At 34.0% G+C, this 22,496-nt stretch overlaps 1 protein-coding gene across 1 annotated transcript in view; it reads right to left on the minus strand.

The window, feature by feature from the left end:
* The window catches only part of LOC123251409 (bifunctional heparan sulfate N-deacetylase/N-sulfotransferase 3), a 192,345-nt gene that overhangs the window by 123,471 nt on the left and 46,378 nt on the right, over positions 1-22,496 (minus strand). The window contains exons 2-3 of the mRNA XM_044680660.1: positions 15,129-15,216; positions 7,759-7,913 (exon numbers count right to left, since the gene is read on the minus strand). Of these exons, the coding sequence (XP_044536595.1) occupies positions 7,759-7,913; positions 15,129-15,216 (243 nt within the window). The remainder of the gene's footprint in view (positions 1-7,758; positions 7,914-15,128; positions 15,217-22,496) is intronic.

The following is a 22,496-nucleotide window of genomic DNA, read 5'->3' on the forward strand; positions in this document are numbered from 1 at the left end:
AATACATCAAACACTACAAGGAAACAAAAGCCAGGATATTAGAAGAGGTTAAGTGGGAATAATAACAAACTATATTTTCTATTCCTGAAGAAAGATTTAAAAAGAAGGGAGGAAAAGAAAAGGACTAGACTATAAAAGGATGCCCAAAATTTCCTCTTAGGCAGGAATGTGTGGAATCTTCTTGAAGTGGCTTTCAAGAGCAAGGTGTTAAATTTTCTTTGTAAGAATGTCCATCTCAGAAATCAGTAAATGCTGCAAATTAGGAATACATTTATTGTTATGTTTATTAAACCTAAGGAAGTTTTGGAGAAAATGTTAATAATGTGGATTAACTCTAAAAGTGTGGCATGGCTACATTCTGTTTTTGTTTTTCTTTGTTTCAGCAAGCCAGGTGTTAAATATTTCATTCAGCACTGCTCTCCTTAGGCAATTAGAAAAAGACTAAAGAAATTAATAGTCAGACTTCAATGGGATATTATTGCTCTATAAGAAATGATGAAATAATTTCAGAGAATGATGAATAGCATGAATTGACACAAAGCGAAATACAGAACAATATATACATGGATAACAACATAGATAAGAAAAGATGACTTTTAAAAACTTAAGAAGGGGCAGTGAGGTGGGGCAGTGAATAAAAATCAGAACTAGAGACTGGGTGTTCCTGGGTTAAAATCCATCAGATACTTCCTAGCTATGTGATCCTCTGCAAGTCATTTGACCCCAATTACCTAGATCTATCACTCTTTTGCCTTGGAACTGATACTTAATATTGATTCTAAGATAGAAAGTAAAGGTTTAAAAAAATTTAAACCTGGGATTAAATAATAACTGTGTCTTTAGATGATGTATGATTAAGGTTGTTACCTGTCTCTTGGCAGAGCTGACAAAAAATAAGGTGCAAAAAGAGATAAATGTTTAGAAATGGCCACTGGGTGTATTCATTATTATTATTATTATTATTATTATTAACAATAATTTCTGTTGCTGCTGCTATTGCTACTCTTAGTAGTACTACCACTGATGATGATAATAATTATAAGTACACATTTTATTTGCTACAAGTCTTACCCTTTACTTTCTCCTAATTAATGGGGAATGGTGTGATGGGAGGGAGGTAACAACTGAGATGTTTCCCACCACTCCCACCAAGAGGGTCCTTGAAGCATTTTTACAAATTAACAGAAGAGAACAGAATAACATTTAGTAGAAAGCACTGACAAGGAGAGTTTTGAAAGAAATGTAAATTTCATCATGTTTTTTATTTTAAAAACAAGCAATGTAAAATACTCATAATTTCATATAGACCACACTTTTATGGCCTATTGTTTATATGAAAATGCACTTTCTTTGATGTGGAAAGTTAAAAAATAAATATATTTTAAAATATAATAAGAAGTAAATGGTTACTGCTAATCAATCCTGTACTTATTCACATTAACCCTAATAAATTTTGTCATCAATATCTTGCCTTCCTGTTGTGCTATTTTTTCAACAATTATTGTTACTTTTGTTTGATATATATGCACAGGAAATTTGTGAACCAACTTAAAAATTTTAACCACCTACATAATATTCTAAGATTGGTGAAAAGAACCAAAGCAAAAGACAATGTACTTATAATAGGGGAAAAAGAATAGTCAAAGAATAGGAAAAAGGCACTATTTAGCATGTTAAGAGATTATATGGGAGAAAAAGGCTAATATTTGTATGTTTCAAAGATCTTTTAAAATATAATCTGATTATGTCTATAACAACTCTAGGAGAAATATGCTATTATTATTCCCATTTGATAAGTAGAGAAACTGAAGCAGTTAAAGGTCAATTTGGTCAGGATTAGAGAGCTAATGAGTATCTGATGGTGGATTTGAATTCAGATCTTGACTACAGATTACATTCTCTCTCCTCAGTCACCTTTCTGTGTCTAATGGTCCTAATGATGGAGAGAAGATAAGATTATGTGACTTGATTTTTTGTTTGCTTCTTTTCATTTGACTAAGAGAATTAACTTGGTCATTACAAACATTTGAAGTTACAGGGAATATTTAGCCTGGAAAAAAACTTAAGAGATTCAAGATAACTATTTTTAAGCATTTGAAGAGCTTAACCTTTGAAGAAGGTTAGATAGTACATTTTGCAAAAGAGGCCAGCAATATGCTAAAAGTGAAGGGAAGAAGATTTTGGCTCAATATGAGGAAAAACCTTTGTAATAATTAAGAATGCACAGAAGTTGTGCTCATTTGTGAAATGATAAATTCTCTAATTACTGGAGATAGTAAAGCAATTGTTGAATGACTTTTCTGATAAATATTTTAGAGGACTCTTGGTCTGATAAGGTTTGGAATGGATATTCTCTGAGGTTGTTCAGACATTTGGAGATCCCAGATGGCTTGCGTATGTAAATATCAATATTCTTTTGATGATATTATATGGATATGAATCCCAAAACACTGTTATTACAGAGCTGAATGGTAAGTGACACAAAGAGAATAAGCAATATCATCAAAGGCCTGTATAAGATGGAAAGCTAGATGAACTGCTCATATAATGAGAGTGAGAGATGATAGTAGACACCTACAATGTTGCACTTGTATATTTGAAATATTAAAAGAATCAAATGAAGAATTTTAACATTTTGGATAAAGATATGAAAAAAATATTGCATGATGAGAAGATGAGAAGATGTGAAGAAGTTATGATTCACAAAGCTGGAGAAAATACCTACAGAAACAAAAAAATTAATTTATTTCAGTAATAATTTACATATAACTATATTGTTCAACCTCCTTTCTATCCCTCCCCTGAAAAAAAAAAGTGAAATCATTTTTAAAAATTTCTTTCATTTCTAGACCACTGAAGATAGAAACATAAGTATTTATAATCCCAAGGTAGGACATTTTGTACACAGCAATTTAAGACAAAAGAATATATTTGGAAAAAAGCCCCCTAGGTCATCTAAAGATGAGCAAATTAAAGTCTAAGGAGTGCCTCAAACTTAAGTAAGGAGACTAACCAACTTGTGAAAGGTCACATAGATAGTAAGCTATAGAAGTAGGATTTGAATGCTAGTCCTACAATTCCAGACCCAGTAATATTTCCACTATACCCTTATATAATGCATCTTGATAGTATTAATATAAATGTGCTAGTTGATTATTTATTATTATTATTATTATTATTATTATTTATTAAGTTAGTTCTCTCTCATTTTTCTCTCTCTGTGTCTCTATCTCTCTCAGTTAAACCTCAGCCTCACTGGACTTTTGCAAACAATAATATTGGATTTTGACATCAGAATAGAAAGATTTTTTTCTCTAGTTTTCTGACAGTTTGAATGCATTGCTAAGGCACACTTGAAATATTTTTGTCTGTGTTTTTTAAACTAAATTGTAACAAGGGACAGGTGTGGTATTCCTTGTGGTACTGAGCTAGTTATAAATCCATTTTATTTTTCCCTTCATGGAAAACATAAAAAATAGCTGAAATTCCCAGTTCTCTCTGATACATTAATTACCAAGGGGTTAAACAATCCTAGCACATCACCTGGGTTTCAGGTTTAATCCTGTAGCATTTAAATGATGATCAGCATTCTTTGAAATGTTGATCAGCCAGAAGACCAACAACTCTATATCTAGGCAGCTTGCCAAGAGAGAAATTATTCTTTGTTGCTGCCAGTTTCTACCAGGTGCCAGAGGAAGATTACCAAATAATCCATCTACCCCATTTTTACAGCAAAATAGCTGTGAAGTATGGGAAAATACTGTGGAGAAATAGTATATTTAGTGACAGAGTTTAAATGCTTTTAAGTTTCAATTTTGGCTGAGTATCTACTTTCGGAGAAAAACCCCTTAACTCAGAAGATCTCTTTGTGACCAAACTGAAGTTTTAGGGCCTGATAGTACTATTTCAATTAGACACCTAGAATGTAAGGGCAATTGTGGGTGAAAAAGGTGCTGTTGCATTGGATATGGGGTAACAATTATTTCCTATTGTGTCAGTTTACACCTGAAATGGCTATTGTCCATGCTGAAGTCCATGGTTTCTGTCATGGATTAGATATCAATGGAGAGTTTCTTGATTTGCTCAAAGAAATGTGTTTAATAGAATTAAATCAATCTTGTCCATGAATAGAATACCCTTAAATGAAGACACTGAACCGGCACCTGGAGATTTGCTTGGGAACATTGGATATATATTTGTGGGATTTCCTACAACATGAAAATAATAACACTTGCATACAGGATCTATGATTCTACTCACATGGACAGCATCCATCAACTAGATCAGATTGACAACCACCTATTATTTAATAGATAAATCCTGGGAAAATGCCTGAAGTATACCATAATTAAAGGATTTGCTCAGTGACACAACTTGTAAATGTTAGAGGTAAAATGTGAAGCCAGGTATTTCTAAGGGCAAGACCAGCACCAAATCAACTAAAATCCATAGCCTCATTCAAACGTATTTCAATATTATTTTACTTTGAGCTATTTTTTTTTTCGGGGCAGGGGAGAAAGCGTTCAAACCTGTGATGTCACCAGTGTGTAAAACCCCAGATTAGAAACAGACTATTCCAATTCAAAAAAATATCATAACAGTAATTTATGGAATTAGGATGTAATTTGTAGTATGTAATATCTAGTATAGTACATTGCCTGAGGCACTGTGAAATCAAGGGATTTCCTTATGCTCACAGACTATGTATATATCAGGGGTAGAGCCTGAACTAAAATCTTCCTGACTTCAAAGCCAATTCTCATCATACTGCTCCTCTAAATACATGAAGAACATATAATGTTATGACTAATGTTACTGCATTGACATCTTTTCCTTCTTAGTTATTTGGATCATTATAATCATTATCATTGAAATATATAATGTCTTCCTTTCCATTTTTGCTCTTCTTAGTACAATTCACAGAAATTAATTTTCCTCCAGATTCATGTTTATTATGCTTTAATCCCCTTGCATCTCTATGATGATTATCATTACCTTCACTGTGTATCTAGGGTAACTTTTAATGCAAATTGTTTTCTTCTGAATTACAATAACAACTGCTTCCTTTTAGCTATAACTTTTTTTCTATATACTTTTAGATAAGTAGCTTTTAAAAAATTATGTTATTGCCAAGTCCAACCTTGGTGATGAATTATTTAAGTAATTTTGTTAGGCTTTACTTTTAATTCCCAATATATAAAAACAAAAGAAATATTGACATTAATATCACAATCTATGTATACACAATGTATATGTACACAATGTATATATGTATACACTGTGTATATATGCAATTTTATAGCTACATGAAATTAATAAAGAACTTTGAAGAATAACAATGGCAAAAGATATCTTCAAGGAGATCATAGGATGGGAAACCAAGATAGTTCCCATGATAAGGGATGGCCATTGAAGAAATAGAATCTTCCACCAATAACATTTCAATGTCAGAAGAAGTTAGGGATAGATTCAAGGAGATTGGGTGGACCCTCTGCAGGAGACTTATAGGAGGATAATGACAAGAGTAATACAGAATGGTCAGGCAGATTTCCATTTGCATCTTTAGAGGGAAAATCCAAACCCATAGCATCACAGATACATTGGAGTTTACAAATCAAGATTTGTGATCTCATTAATATACAGTGTCCTGAAAGTCCTAGTACAGCTTTAATCATTAATAGTTTAAAGCAAATGAAGCTTGAAACTCCATTAAGCCTTTTGGGACACTGTCTATTAGGGAGACATCCTTTCTCTTCTACAGACTAGCTTAGGCAATTCACTCAATCAATCAGTGCCCCCAGGTCATCCTCTAAGGTCAGAATTTGCAGAGAAGTTGCTTGACTATATTGGTAGAGGAAGTTCGGCACCAGGAGCTCTCTGTCACAGGTTGGGTCAACAAGCAAATCAAATACCAGTTTAGATTTGTTCTACTTAGCTGCAGAGGGAAAAATGAAGAATGAGAGAGGAAATTATACAGAGGTAGATTTCAACTTAAAGTGGGATAAAATTTCCTAACATTCAACAGTTATTGAAAAATGTCATAAGCTGTCTTGCAGTGAGCTCCCTGGTACTTAAAAGTATTTAAGCAGTCTAGATAAATGCTAGCTATAAATGGCTTCTAAGGAATTCCTGATTTGGATACAAGTCAAATTAGATGGCCTCTAAAATTCAATTCAATTCAAGCAGGACATACAAACCAATCACAATCAGATTCTTCACTGTGACGCTCAAGGACATTTCTAAGCTGGCTCCTATTCCCTCTCCAAATATTTTCCTTCCTTTTTCATAATGCACGCATTCCCTTCCAGCTATGTCATTTTTCTCATTATCCCCAACTCTAAGTGGTTGCCTACAATGCTCCCTCTATATATTATACATTTCCCTTTCATCAATATAAATTCCTTTCACTGGTCACTGTTTAGTGTCTAGGGTAGGCCAAGGTTTATCTATTCCATGAAGTCAGCCATGGCCATTAATCGTTTATACCACCTTCTGAACTCTCAAGGCACTTCTTGTCTCCATATTGACCAGTGTTTCTCTATTATAGTCCTATGCCAATGTCTCATTAGGCCAGGGTGATACCATTGGGGAAAATAAACTTAAATGGCTATAGAAATGTTAAATCATAATAAATCTCAGATGGGTTATTATCAGTTTTAGTGGGAATGAATACAATGATAAAACCCCAGGTCTTAGAAGTACTGATCTCTTGAACCAGGTTTTCCTTTTCTGAAATTACGTGGCACTATGTTCCATACATCTCTGGTATACTTTAAAATGAACAATGTATATTGTTTATCTTTTGGTGTCTTATACATCTACCATACTGTAAATTGAACCATTATAAGGACTATTTCAAATGCAGGCAGCATATATAGTGGAAAGAGACTTGACTTTGAAGTCAGAGAATATAGGTCCAAATTTTCCCTCTGATTTCCCCTTTTGCTTAAATTCCCTGGATCTCAGTTTCCTCCATCATAAATAAGAAAATGAGCCTAAATGGTTTATGTGGTTCTTTCTAGCTCTTAAGCTAATCTATAAATTGGGTCTTTAGGTTTATAAAGCATTTTACATATCTATATTATCCCATCTGGTTTTTGCAATGACCCTCTAAGATGGGTACATTATTTTCACTATTTTTAAGGTGAGAAACTGAATCTGAGAGAGGCTAGGTGATTGGTCCAGCTTCACATAGCTGCTAAGGATCTAAGTAAGATTTAGATTCAAATCTTCCTGATTCCAATATCACCATTCCATCCCCTATTCCCTGAATAAGCTGCTTCTCTATATGGCTTCAAAATTTGTGAATTATTTTCCTAATATTAAAATTGGAAAAGATGGATTTGGAGTTAGAGAATTTGCTTTAAAATTATGACACCACAGTGTATTCCTTCTGTGACTTAGGTTAATTTATTTAACTTCTCTAACATTCCATTTCTGAATCTATAAATTGAGGATATTGGATTAGATTAATTAGATCCCTTCAGGCTTAAAATGTGTGATCTTATAAGTAGGAAGGATCAGTACCATTCACCATGTTATAGGTAAAGAAGTTCTTTGAAAGTTAGATAATTTGCCTGGGAGGCAGGGGAAAAAATGTCTCCTTATTACATGCCTGTTTCTCTTGCTGTAACATCACAAGTCCTCATGATAAAGCAAAAAATAACTCCTTCACCCTGAGTGTAAAAAACATCTGGTGTTCTATTCTCCATAAATACACCATTTAGTTAAATCCAAAGGTCAAGAAGTGCTACTTACTAAGGCAAATTTTTTGTTAAGAATCATCTGCTCCACCAGAGATGACTCATTGTGGAAGAGATGGGGCTGCATGTGACTCCACATGTGAGGAAACCACCAGAACTCATCCACAGACCCCAGCAAGAGATCATCCCCTTCATCTTCTGCTTCGGTTCCTACAGAGAGAAAAAGATCATATCATTCCTCCCATTCACAGTGAGAATATGTGCATTAATAGCATGAGGCTTTGTGCCCCGAAGAATAATAGGAAAATCTTAGATGCAATGATATCAAACAGAAGTAATGATTGTGATAATGGTGATGATACCTTTTTAAAGAGAGCACCTTAAGATTTAAAGAGTGCTTCCCTCAAAACAGGCTTAATAGGTAAGTAGTGCAAATATTCATAGCCCCATTTTCCATAAAGAAAACCGATCTCAGATATGTTAGATGTCTTGTTCTGGTTATATAGCTTCCATATTTTTATGGCAAAATAATGGTCACAAATTTAAAAGATGTTAGTCACAAAACAAATAGACCAAATTATGGCAAGTATCAAAATATCCATTTCTCTCATTGGTTTTCCAGAATTCTCACTTAAAATCATTTAGATCTCCTTAGGTTCTGTCCAGATTGCCAAAAATGAAATAATTAGGTAATGATTTTAAAGAGTATGAAGATAGTACATTTGGACAATCCATATAAAAATGATCATTAGAGAGCAACAATAAATGTTGAAGGAAATGAAAAATATATAATAGATATAGATATATGCATAAATTTATAAATACATTCATATATATATACACATGTATATAAAGGTTAGAGGAAAAACAGAAAAAATGTAATTTTGACTTGAGATGGTAGTTATGCTATCAGAATAATTTCTTTCTTGATGTTGGACCTCCTTTAACCCAGAAGAGAGATTAGCATAGTCTAATTCTCACGTTTAGCCTCTAAGGATCATAATTGTTAACTGCCATATGCATGAACCAACAGAAAAACGTGTCTGCCTGACTCTAGGTTCAGCACGCTATTTATTAGATGGTATTGCTTAGTGTTGGACTAGGGAAGTTCACGGTGGTCCTGCAGATACAGGAAAAAAGAAAAAAGGATGGAGAGAACAATGGAAATGAGAGACAAAAAGAATAAAGGATAGAAAAAGACAACATAGGTGATAAGAGATGAGAAAATATCTCTGAAATTTGTCTGCAGTGTCATTTACAAATAATTAGGAAGCCCACTCCATCCTACTTCATGGCCTCTCTCTAAAGGAGGATGGCCTTTTGGATTCAACATAGAAGCTTAAATCAGCAGTCAACCCTTTCAATAGGCATCTATTGTCTCCGAGCTGGCTTTTGCTCTTTTCTCTTTACTTTCCATCCCCTCCCCCATTGACAGTAACCAATATTTGAACTTCAGAGTAAAGTGCTCTTAAGTCATAAGAAAGCATAAAAAAAGTCCCTTTTGGCTTCCCCAGGCACCCAGCTCATTTCCCAAAGCATGAAATGTGAGCACTAATGTGAATAACTACTTTCCTGGCATAACTTCAAATGATATTAATGGTCATAAAATTATCCAGCCTTGCTTAAAATTCAGCCAGAACATTTGATCCCACAATCTCTTACAGCACCAGATTCTTTCGACTATATGTTCACTGTGCGAAGGAAGAAATCTTTTTTTTTCCCCTTTTCTCTCTCTCTTTTTTAATGGCAGTAGTAGAAACTGGCAGAGCTAAAGCGAGTAGTTTTAATAGGGCCCTCGAGTCTAATGACAATGGACAGATTGCTATACTGTCACAACCAACTGCTCCCTAGTTCCCTTCCACTGCTACTCATTCACTTTGTTTCCCCACCAAGAGGAAAAAGAATGCCAATTAACAGTGGAGGAAAGGAGTCTGACTGTATGATTTACTGGATAATGGGAAAGATTTACCAAAAAGAAAGCGATAGAATGGGGCTATCTGGTCATCATGAGTTATGGATGGCATCTCAAAATGCACCCTCACGGCAAAGGGAGATGAAGTGTCGGGACAAGTCTTGATCAGAAATGTAGGTGAAGCCGTATCCCAAAGCTCTACTGATGATCATAGACTTAGACATTAATTATGGGTAGGCTCCCTCCTTGCCATAAGGGGATGATGATCCCATGATACCAGATACACAGACTCAGAAGCATCAATCCAGGGAAGAGACACAGGCACAGGGAAATTCCTCGTCAGAGACCTCAGACAGTACACTCGCATACCTCCCACGTCCTGGGAGCTCACCGTGTGCCGTCTAAAGACACCAAGGCTGGCCAGCCTAATTAAATCTGCCAGCACTAGTAACATTCTCCATAAATATCCCCTAACACGCCACCCCCTTAAGCCCATTATAGAGGTACAACACAGTTCAGCTTTGACTCCTCCGTAGTGCCTGCTGTAGTGCAGACTCAGCTCCTGGTCCTCAGTATTGTTCCTATTTCTGGGCAGGATGCTGACTGAGTCTCTAACCACAGAACTAGCATCATGATTTATAAAGCAAGCACAGGAATTGAAGGATGTAGAAGAGAACAAATGAGGCAATGCCCTAACAAGGACTGATGACTTTCACTTTCATCTGGCTAAGTACTTTATTTCAGAAAAGGAATTTTCTTTTCCTTATTACCTCAGGCATTGCCAATGCCAAGCCATATTTCTTCAGTTCTCCCTTCCCCCTTTTGAAATCCTCTTATAAGTGTTAATAATAAAAATAGCTAGTATTTACATTGCATTTTAAGGTTTACAAAATGCTTTTTAGTTTTTGTTTTTACAATAACCCCACTAGGTAGATACTGTTATTATCCCCCCTTTTTTTTAAGGATGGGGAATATGAGATAAATTGGAGATTAAATCACTTGCCCAGTTTTATATTCTCAAGCCCTGTTGGCTATGGATGCTTACCCACTTGCCCTGCCTGTGCTGCAGAAACTAATCAACTACTCACCACCAAAGTCCCTCATGCCAATAGCTTATGTCCTATTTCTGTTATTTCCATGACTCAATTCTCTTTCTAGAGGCTCAAAGAGATTGGACCAGGTGACCATAGAATTCCTAGTAAATTAAAAAAAGAGAGACCTAAACTTTTGGGGACTCAAGCAAAGATTGTGCTGGTAAGGATGCCCTTGTCTGACATAGGGTTAGTGTTAATCATAACTTCAAAGATCATTTTACAAATAAAAAAAACAGAGGCTCATGGGAACTAGCTTGGAGGATTCTGAACTTATCTCTGATCTTCAGTTTTCTCACCTTTAAAATGGTTACAAAAGTAATTAAACTGTGTACTTTGCAGATGTCAGGAAAACATTCTTCAAATGAATGTTCTGTATAAATATAGCTAGTCAATGACTGAGGAGAAAAAGAGACATGGATGCAATTCAGAGCCCTCAGTCAGATATACTGAACGAACCTGCCCAAATTATTTAGTCTCCCAAAATCACAATCAATTTTTTAAGATTGTAAATGGAAAAGAAGATTCTAATCTTTACTGACAGAGAGAGTTCAACAGAGGCTTCTCCTAACAATGAAAGAACTAAAGTGCAAAAACAAACAAACAAAAAGTTTACTATTAGTAACAAGGACAAAATTTGAATCCAGAACTTTGGGTTGCATATCCAAGGTTCTTTCTTCTTTAATATACTGAAGGGGGGTTGTTTCTAGTGGCTTATTTCCACCCCTTATGCACTTCATTATCCATCTCACTAAGCAGTTGTGGGGGTGGTTTTTTCCATTCTCCCTCTATTTACAATGATTATTTTTGTTTCTATAAGACATCATACTAGCTGTGTGATTACAGCTACTTCAGCTGTTGCTTCCCCATCCTGAAAGCTAGCTGAAAGCATAGAACCCTGTGAGTACTCATTCTCTTGGGGAACGTTAGATAATCATTTCATTCCTCTCTCCTAGTTCCACAGCCATATGTTTGTGCTTAAAACTGAGCTGAGAGCAGCACAGAAGAGAGATGGGTAAACTCTCTTTCCCAGGGGAGTCCTTTCACTTGGATCTGCAGGTTTTACAGTTTATGTAAATAATCCCTCACTATTGTCCCTCAGCTCTATCCTTCCTCCCAACTCTAATGTCTGCATTTTTCTTGCAACCCATCTTTACCTTATTTTACTTGTTAGTTCAGCCCAAGGGCTTCATTTTATTTCCATACCCGGAGACAGATTCGAAGAGCTCCTTCGAAAAATTACCCATTATCTCTACTGAATTCAGCATAAAAGGATCTATAAATCCAAAGGATGTAGGAATTGCACAGGGGAAGCTTTCAGACCTCCTGACTTTATTTTTCTATTAATACTACAATTGACTTAGTTTTGCTTTCTTATACTTTTTAATTTTATCTTTGCTGATATATGTGTGCATGTATAATATATTCCTAATCATATTCCAATGCTATTTCCTTCAAGTGTCTATTGCCAACAAGCTGGTGATGCAGAAGATTTAAAAAAAAAAAAGATAAAATTTAACAGGATCCCCACGTCTTTCTTCTTGATCCTCTGAAATTACCCACTATTTTGGCCGTGGATCTGCTTAGAAACAATAATGGCAAAAATATACCCCAACAATTAAAAAAACAATATGTGTTATCACTCTGTAGCCAGTTTTTGATTTGCCAAATTTATTGAATCTGTTGTCACATATTACTGATAGAGGGGTGGGCATGAACAAAAGTTGAGCAGCTAAGTGTTTCTACGGTTAGTGAGCCAAGCCTGGAATAAGAAAGACCCAAATTCAAATCTGGCCTCAGATACTTAGTAGCTGGGTAACACTGGGTAAGTAACTTAGCCCTGTTTGCCTCAGTTTCCTCACCTTTAAAATGAGCTAGAAAAGGAAATGACGAACTATTGCAGTATCTTTGCCAAGAAAACCCCCAATGGGGTCATGAAGATTTAGGCATGCCTGAAACAACTCAACAACAACAAAAATAACAACAACATATTAGACAAGAGCTATTGATGATGCATAGAAATGGCTAATAAAATGAGAAAGAATACTCATATTGATAAGAAATTAGATTCTGTGATGTTTTGATTCTCTGTAGTTATTTCTAAGATACTTTTAAATGGAAGATATTTCAACTTTCATTTCAAATATTTAATTTGGGAATAGGGGAGAGGAATGATATATATTTAAAACAATATTTATCCATAAACAAAAAGCCCTTATCAAAGAAATTCTCATCTCTAGGCAATAATTCTGAAATTTTAAAATACTGTATTTTCTTTCCACACCCAAACACACTTTTATGCACACTCGCATAGACACAATTACTTTTATGAGTCAAAATTTTTATAATGCCTTCAATGACTCTTCTATTATCAATAATAACTATGCCCTTTCCTTCATAATGCTATTCTTTAGATAAACATATTCATAGAAAAATATTGTGTGGGAAAAAAGATAAGGTGCTTACTAGTTGAAAAATTATGATATTAGAATTTAATTATTTTGTATAAAGGGTTAAAGGAGTCATTGACAGTGGATAGAGAGCTGACTTCAGAATTCATGAGATGGTTGTGACAAATTAGCTGTGTTACCCTGGGCAAGTCACTTAACCCCCTCAGTGCCCTAGGCAATTCTCAAAGACTATAAATTGCAGAGCTACTGCCTAATCTGCTTTGGTAAACAGATTTCCCTTACTGAATGTTTTACATACCAATCACAGGACTGATACAAAACCAAAATAATCATAGTAGTAGTTCATATTTTATATTATTTTAGAAAAGCTAGAAAATTACTTCAAAGCTTCAATCTTTATTCCATAAAAGGATAAATATATTGGAGTTATATATGTATATATAAACATATAAAATAAATATATTATGAAATAATTGGAGATGTTTAGTCAGGAGAAGAGCCAGGAAGGACTGATGAATGACTTCAAGTGTTTTAAAAGCTATTAGCCTAGTCAACTGGTTACACTTGTTTTGTTTGGTTCTAATGGGTAACGGTAGGAACATCAGAAAGAGGAAAATTTAATTTTGATTAAAGAAAAAACAAAAACAAAATTAACAACAAATGAACCATTAGAGCCATCTCACAGTAGAATAATCTTCCTTTGCATGTAGTAGGCTCTCCTTCTTAGAGTATTTTAAAACAAAGGCTGGATGACCACCTGTTTGATTTGTTGCAGAAACAATCATTTTTGTGTACGTCTCCAGAGGTCCCTTTTGCTCGGAAAGATTTTATTCACTGATACTTGTGTGACCTTGGACATACCTCTCAGGCTTATTCTTTTCTTTGGTCAAATGAAAGGTCAGACTAGATTGTCCTTTCCAGCTCTGACAGCCTTTTGCTCTGTTACATTTCTCACTTCTTGTTTTCTCCAGATGTGATAGAGTCAGGGGTATTCTGGAGTCAGTTTGAACCAGCTGATGAGAGCTGATCATTGAATATTCTGTGTAGCAATTACACTTCAGAAACTGGCAAACAGCACAGATCATAGCTTGATTTATTGTTTTGTTGAATGTCTTGACAAGAAAATGATGGAGAAAATGTTAATAATACAGATTAAACTTAAAGGTGGGTTGTGCACACTTTTTTTCCTTGAGAGCCGGGGGTTCAATGCTAGCACACCAGTACGATCCTGAGTAGAGGCAACACTTTCCACCTGTGAACTCTCAAATTGAATGTGCTGCAACAAAACTACAACATATCCATATGTATGCCACAAAGGTTCTTTGTGTCAAGTCCTATGACTTGTTAAAGTTGATAGAAATAGAATTTAGTGCATCCACTCTATCCTCCCTAGATCTATATTAACATCCCTTACTAAAAAGAAAAAAAATGTTAAAGCACATAGCATTATGTAGCCCAAAGCAGTGGCTTAATAAATATTTGTGGAAATGAATTGAAATCTGTAGGTGAATGTGAGATTTCTAGCAACATCAGTGGCAAATGAATAGACTCTAAAGTGCACTTTATAATATTAAAGCTTTTAAGGTGCCATCGACACAAATTCAGAGTAATTCATGTGTCATTATAACAGAATGAAAACCACCAAAGTGTTCACACCCACAGGAAATTACTCTCATTCTTTTTTTTATAAAGTTACTTAAATGTTAAATTTCAATAATATACATTCAGTTTTAAGACTCTCAGGATCCCAGGTTGATTATGCCAGATACCCTAATGAATAGTATAAGGAATATTTTGAGCTCTTTCCTATCATATCTATTTTGAAGTCTAACGCCATACAACTCTACTCTCAAAGGTTATTACTTGAACCCTGGTACATATACCTACTGCTTCTAGCTCTTATCACAGTGCCTGCCACATAGCAGGCACTTTATAAATGTTCAATATACTACTGTTCTATACTAGCAATAAAAATGAAAGTCACTGAATTTAAAACAAAGTAAAAACTTACCTGTATGGTAAAACTTCCCTGAAAATCCCAAGTTGAAAGTAAAATTTGTGATTTGAGCTCTCAAAAGATTTTGAGTATCAAGCAGGGCCTGAAACAGATTTTTAAAAATATATATATAATCAGACAAAGAACTGCAACAGTTCTACTACGTACATATTAAAAAAAACAACAACAACGAACAAACATATAGCCTTCTTAGCATCAATACTAAGTATTGGTTCCAAGGCAGAAGAGCAAATAAAGGAGTCTAGAGTCACAGAGCTAAAAAATGTCTGTGGTCAAATTTGAACCCAGGATCTCCTTTCTCCAGACTGGCTCTCAATCCAGTGAACCAGCTAGGTGCCCCTGGATAAATACAATTTTTAAATTATCTTTTTTGGGGGAAGTTGCACACCATGAAATCAGTCTTTGCACACAGAAAAGATAACTAGCAGCAAGTAATTTCTATATAAAAACTCAAGTCATCTGAGAACCTCTCAAATAGCTTCAGATTATACAAAAACAAAACTTCTAACTACCTTATTCTTGTTTTTAAGATACTTTCAAAAATTGTCAATTTGAAATAGTTTCATTTGTATATCTTGGGAAGACACTGAAAATGTAAAACAAGTTGGGGACAGAATGAAACTCTTTCAAATAGATATGCATATTAATATTCCAAGAAGAACTCAATATTTATCCATTTAATTTCATGTCATGTCATCGACAAGTCTTTTTTCAACAACTTGTTTTCCCTAGGTGGATGATTAGACCAAATTTTATTTGGTTATAGATATTGCTCAGAAGACTTTATAATATTCTAGGACTTAATGCAGCCAACACAGTACCAAACACAAACAGAAGACTGTGGGAAAGTTTGCTTTCTATAAAAATTCCTTTTTTAAATTTGGAGTCTACAGAGTCTCTCGTCTTTGAAAAGATTCTACTCTTTGTGAGTATACATCTCCCTCTTTCATGTCTTAGCTGAAATTACAGGTCAGAGAGTGGCTAAAAAAGGATAACTATGTTGTTATATCTTTCAAATAATCTTCAATTATGCCTTTAATTCAATACTTTCTGTTGCAGATTATTCTTGTTAAAAATTTTTATTCCTAAGAAAACAGGCAGAGGTGTCAATAACAACTGATAATCTCACTTTTCTTTTTAAAGTATTCATAAGGCCCCCATAGCTTTGACATCTCCCTTTACTTTAGATAGATATCCTGTTACTCGTGCTTTTATAATTCTATCACCTCTAACACAAATTTCCTCTGTATACCATATCTCTATATCAGCATTTATTTCTGCTTTTATTTTCTTTAGTTCCCATCATATTAAATCATAAAAATATCATAGACAGAAAGGACCTCATAGAGAAATTTTCCTGTTGAGCTTTATTTTACAAGAGAGACATCTGAAACACAGGTATATTAAGTGATTTGCTCAAGTTATTCAGATAGCTATTGGTCTTCATCACCTGAATGTTTCACTGGGAGAGATATTCCAATAATGGGGAAAGGAGATTCAAAAAAATTATCCACAGGCAAGTTTGTGTAGTGATGAAGTAGTAAGGATGAGAAGGGGAAAACAATGGCAATTAAATTGAAGTTATGAAAGGTAATGATCTAGTAGAAATAAGATCTTACTAGCAAGAAAAAAATTATGCCAGTTGAAGTTTAAAAGCTAGGTTGTAATGAATATAGTCTGGGTGACCTACTTTTAATGTTACCTATCTCTTTCTGGTTCTGCTTTTTCCATTTCCACATTATATATGCCAGAATCCCAAGTTTCTCTTTCTAATTCTCTTTTTGTCTAGAATCTAGATCTTTCTATCTCTATTTCTGCTCCCTTTGTCCTTCCTTTCCTTCCCTTGATGCTTCTAGCTATCTCCTCCTTTCCACTTGTCTTGTTCTTTTTTCCTATTCCTTTCTCCTTCATGATATTTTAATTTTTCTCTGCCTTCCTCTCTTTCCATGCCCCAGTAATGCCATGAACTTGTATGATCACAGTCAAATTATTTTGCCTGATTTGTCTTATTTTGTCATTTGTAAAACAAGAGTGTAATAATGAAATTGATATGTATTGAGCTCCTGAAGATATATTGTTAATATTATTTCGTTTCATTTAGTTTCATAACCTTATAAGATAACAATTAGAAATATTAAATCTCTAATTTTATGAATGAATAAACAGGTTCAAATCAGTTAAGGGGGATATCTATAGTCCAAAAACAAAAGGATCTTCCTCATTCTAGATCCAACATGTTATTTATTAAATGATCTTGCCTTTGTGTTGGACTAGTTAAATTAATGGTAGATTCAAAGTTATGAAACTACGAATCTGCTCTATATAAAACCATTATCAGATGAGATGATCACTTTCCACCTCTGCAGAACTAGAGAAAAATGAGTATAGAATGGTACATCTAAGGCTGTTTAAAAATGTTATTTTTTAGAAAAGCAAATATAGGACTATGAAGCAGTAATCATCAAAACAATCTGGTACTGGCTAAGAAATAGAAGAGTGGATCAGTGGAATAGATTGACAGTAAATGACTTTAGTAATCTAGTGTCTGATAAACCTAAAGATCCCAGCTTTGGGGATAAGAACACAGTATTTGACAAAAACTTCTGGGAAAATTGGGAAACAGTATATAAACAATTAGGTATAGATCAATATCTCATACCTATGCCAAGATAAGATCAAGATGGGAATATGATTTAGACATAAAGGGTGATATTATAAGTAAATTCGGGGAACGTAGAATAGTTTACCTTTCAAAACTATGGAGAAGGGAAGAATTTACGACCAAACAGGAGATAGATAACATTACATGATGTAAAATGAATAATTTTGACTATGTTAAATTAAGAAATTTTTGTACAAACAAACCAATGTAACCAAGATTTGAAAGGAAACAATGATAGGAAAAAATGTATAACATGTTTTCTGATAAAGATCTCATTTCTCATACATAAAAAACTACGTCAAATTTATAAGAATACAAGTTATTCCCTAATTGACAAATGGTCAATTACCTATGGAGAGTTGAGGATTAGGTCTATACTTTGTTTTTAAGTTATAGCAGTTTTCAGATGAAGACAAAAAGCTATCAATAATCACATAAAAATTTCCTAAATTTTTCTTGTTTAGAGAAATACACATAAAGATAACAGAGGAACCACCTCACACCTATCAGATTGACTAATATGACACTAAAGGAAAGTGATATATGTTGGAGGGGGTTTCACAAAACAGAGACACTAATACATTTCTGATGGAGTTGTGAATTAATTCTATCACTCTGGCGGGCAACTTGGAACTATGCCCAAAGGTCTATAAAACAGTGCTTACCGTTTGATCCAATAAACTACTACTAGGTCTGTATCCCAAAGAGACAAAAAAAAAAAAGGGAGGGGAAAGGACCTACTTGTACAAAAGTATTTATAGCTGCTCTTTTTGTAGTGGCAAAGAATTGGAAAGTGAAGGGATGCCCCTCAATTGGGGAATGGCTAAACAAATTGTAGTACATGATGGTGATGGAATATTATTGTTCTGTAAGAAATGATGAACAGGGTGATTTCAGAAAGTACTAGAAAGACCTTCATGAACTGATACAGAGTGAAATAAGCAGAACCTGGGGAACATTATACAAGGTGATTGCAATATTGTAGAATGATCAACAGTGATTGACTCAGTAATACAATGAGCTAAGATAGTTCTCAGGAACTTATGACAAAGAATGCTATCCACCTCCAGAAAAAAAAAAATGTTGGAGTTGGAAGGCAGATGAATACATACAATTTTTGAATTGTTTGTTTGGAGTTTAAGTATTATATGATTATTCACTTATAAAAATGAACAATATAGAAATGTTTTGCATGATAATACATGTATAACCCAGATACAATTGCCTGCCAGCATCACGAAGGAGAAGGGAAGGGAGGGAGGGAGATAAGTTCAATCAGATAACTTGGGAAAACTTATGTGGAAATTTGTTATCATATATAATTGGTAAAAATAAATATATAAATTACCAAATCAAAAACTGAATATATACATATATATAATTTACTTTTGGAATTTTTTCCTTCCTCTTTTTCATGATTCATTATAATGGATGGCTCTCTCAGAGAATCAGGGAAGAACACATATAGAAATGACAGGAATATAAGACCAAAATATATTAGTAAATATTTATTTTATAAAGATTGAGATTTAAATGTAAAAACTAGTGAAGAAGGTTCTATTCTTTTGTCTTTCCCATCACTATGAAATTAAAAATTTTTTTATTGTTTTGTGTTTTTTTCAACTGTGTTTAATACAAATGTTATTGCTCTTGTTTTAAAATTGGTTAAACATTTTAAAATTTCTGTCTCTAAAAAACAAAAGAAACCAAATTAAAACCTAACTATAGTTAGTGGTAAGTTGTTCTTAACTTTTATATGGCTTTTTCACCCCTATATATAAGCACCCCTGGAGATTTGTCCTTGATAGAAAAAAAGATCTGTGTATCCAGAATAATTATGAACTTGATTTGTAACTAACAAGCAGAGGTTTAATCAAATCACTGTATTCTATCAGATAATTTTGTGGGTAAGTTGGCATCTTATACATTTAATTTATCATTTAATAAAATTAAGGTACCAGAACTCATGAAAGATATACAATAGGTGGCACATACTGCTATAATGATTACTTATGGCGAGTTGAGGATAAGGTCTAGACTTTGTTTTTAAGTTATTGTTTATATCCTTTAGGCAAGCTTGTAATAATATCCTAAAGGTATTTTTAGAAATAAGACTTGGAGACCATTCCTTCATTTATTAAATATTTTTACAACATTTACTGAGAACATGGCACTATATATAACAAATATAAAATTTTATTGAATATGTCATACTTTTATTCATTTTTATCTTTGATACAGGTTTACTCAACTATTACTAAGAAGAACAAGCTTATAAAACTGAGGTTTGTTAGGTTTCACAGGTCAAATATTTTAGAGATGGAAGGGATCTTTGAAGTCATTTCTTATGAATGTCTTCATATTATGTATGAAGAGCATGAGTCTTAGAATGATTATACAAATTATCCTGAGTCTCACCAAAAATAAATGGTAGATCCAGGTTCCAATCAAGGTGTCCTTTTTCCAAATATAGCACTCTTTCCATTAATATTCCCTGTCACCAATTTGAGATCTGATCGTAAGGTAATGTATCAGAAGGTGGATTGTCAACCAAATCTTCTGAGACTAAGTCTAATATTATATCTCAAATACTACTTTGAATCTTAAAGTCATTTCAAGATTTCAAAATTTCAAGAATATACTTCCTGCCTGAAAAAAAAAAACCTGAAAGCATACCTGTTACCTTGTAAGGAACTGGAAGTACTTTTTTTCTTTTTGTTTCATTTTATTTTTACTTCAAATGTTGCCCCCCCCCAAAAAAAAAGCACAGAAAAAATTTGGGCAGGATAGGGGAAAAGGGTAAATTTATGTAAATTATTACTAATATCATTTTGCTTGATTTTAATGATTCTATTGGAACACATTTTGCTGGCCATTTCCATAATTAAATCCATTATTCTAATTATTTCCCCAATATCCATAATTACTATTAAACCGATTAAATCCATTAATATTATTATTGTATGTATGTATGTATCATATGTATATATGTATGTATAAATGTAAATTCTGTGAATAATTTGATTTAATTGAGTTGCGAACATTTAAATGTGATTTGCATAAGGGAGTTTAATGGTTTGTTCTAATTTTGCTATAAAACGTATGCAATGTTGTGTTGAAAATGTATTTTTCCAAACTTATTTGCATTTATTAGTTGGTAGGATATTTCTGTATTAGAATAGGAGTTGTGTTTGATGTTTGTTTTGACTTTTGTGTTGATATTTCATATTTGCTGTTGATTTCGTTTTGTTGGAAATTTTGCATTGTTACTTGTTTTTTGCTTTGAACTATGTAACTGTTGAATGTATTTATCCCTTTATCTTTCCTTGTTAAAATCCCTAGTGTAGGGTAGAGTAGGATAGTGTTAGATAGAATAGAGTTAGAGTAAGTAGGTTGTTTGTTATTTTGGGTTAGAATTTTAGTTTAGTTTGTAGTGCACAAATACCAAAATATTGTTAATTTTAGCTTTGTGCAAAGGGGGGGGAACTGTTGTGAAGAAGATTACTTAATTATTATTTAGGAGACCTAGCAAGCAGGGCTGGAGAATTCTAAATGGAATGGGGAAGCAGGAAGTGTGGCCTCTTTCTCTGAGACGGACTCGTTGGTGGTTGGGACAAATTGTAACTGATCCTGGGAGACCTCAGAGGAATTGGAGTTTGCATCCTGATTTCCTGATATCCAGAAGGAAGACTGTCATCTACTTGTGGGAGATTTTTGGTAGAGACTATTAATCCCAACCTGAGTTGCAGGTTAATTTGGGCTGGATTAGCTCCCAGATCTACCCACCTTAAGGAGTACAGATAGTGGTCCTAGAAGAGCTACAAAATCACTGGAGTCAGGACTTTTCTGTGAGGATACCCACTTCAGTCCCGCTATTCTTTGGGCCCTGTCTTGCTTTAGTTCTCAGTTCAGTGTAGATAAGTCCCTCCCCTGACCCTCTGGTTTGCCCAGAGTCTGGAAGTATAGAAACCCCTATTCCCATCCTTTAAACCATAGTTCCCTTAATTAAATTTGTTTACAAACTCTCTTGTCATTTGCTTGCTGGTTTTCACAGACCCCTTGTCTAGGTGGGGCAGGGTGACAGTTAGGGCCTAATTGTCACTCTTGTCAACAGTCATTTCCCTTAACAGCTAAACCCAGTTTCCCTAACTTATTTGGTCCCACCTATTTTCTATTTCTGTCTCCTACTCACCCTTCTGAACCCACATATAAATATTTGAATTAACTTCCCCTGATTTTCCCTTAAGAATAGTAAAATATACCTTCAATCATTAAGTGTGATATAGTCAGAATATTAGATTAAGTTTCAGAAGACTGGCACATAAATTTCAATTCCTTTAATTAAAATCATGTGACTGGGTAAAGAATAGATACCTTCCTTAACCAATTTGCATATGTTACAAAACCAAAAGCTAAAATATAGGTTGAACTCAAAAAATATTTTCAGAGATTAGAATATTGGCCTGAACTCAAAAAGATAGAATTTAAGAACGATAAATATATTATACATGGTTTATATATAAATCAACTTTACAAGTACAAGAAGGAGGACGTGCTGCTAGGAGTTAGTTTAGCTAAACAACAACAAAAAATAGATGTAGTAGGTTTTGTAGGTTGCAGGCTCAATATGAATCATTGATGTAATATGGCAGCCAAAAAAGTTAATGCAATTTTAGGCTACATTAAGGGAGACATAATAG

Source organism: Gracilinanus agilis, chromosome 6, assembly GCF_016433145.1.
Source record: "Gracilinanus agilis isolate LMUSP501 chromosome 6, AgileGrace, whole genome shotgun sequence".
Classification (NCBI taxonomy): Eukaryota; Metazoa; Chordata; class Mammalia; order Didelphimorphia; family Didelphidae; genus Gracilinanus; species Gracilinanus agilis.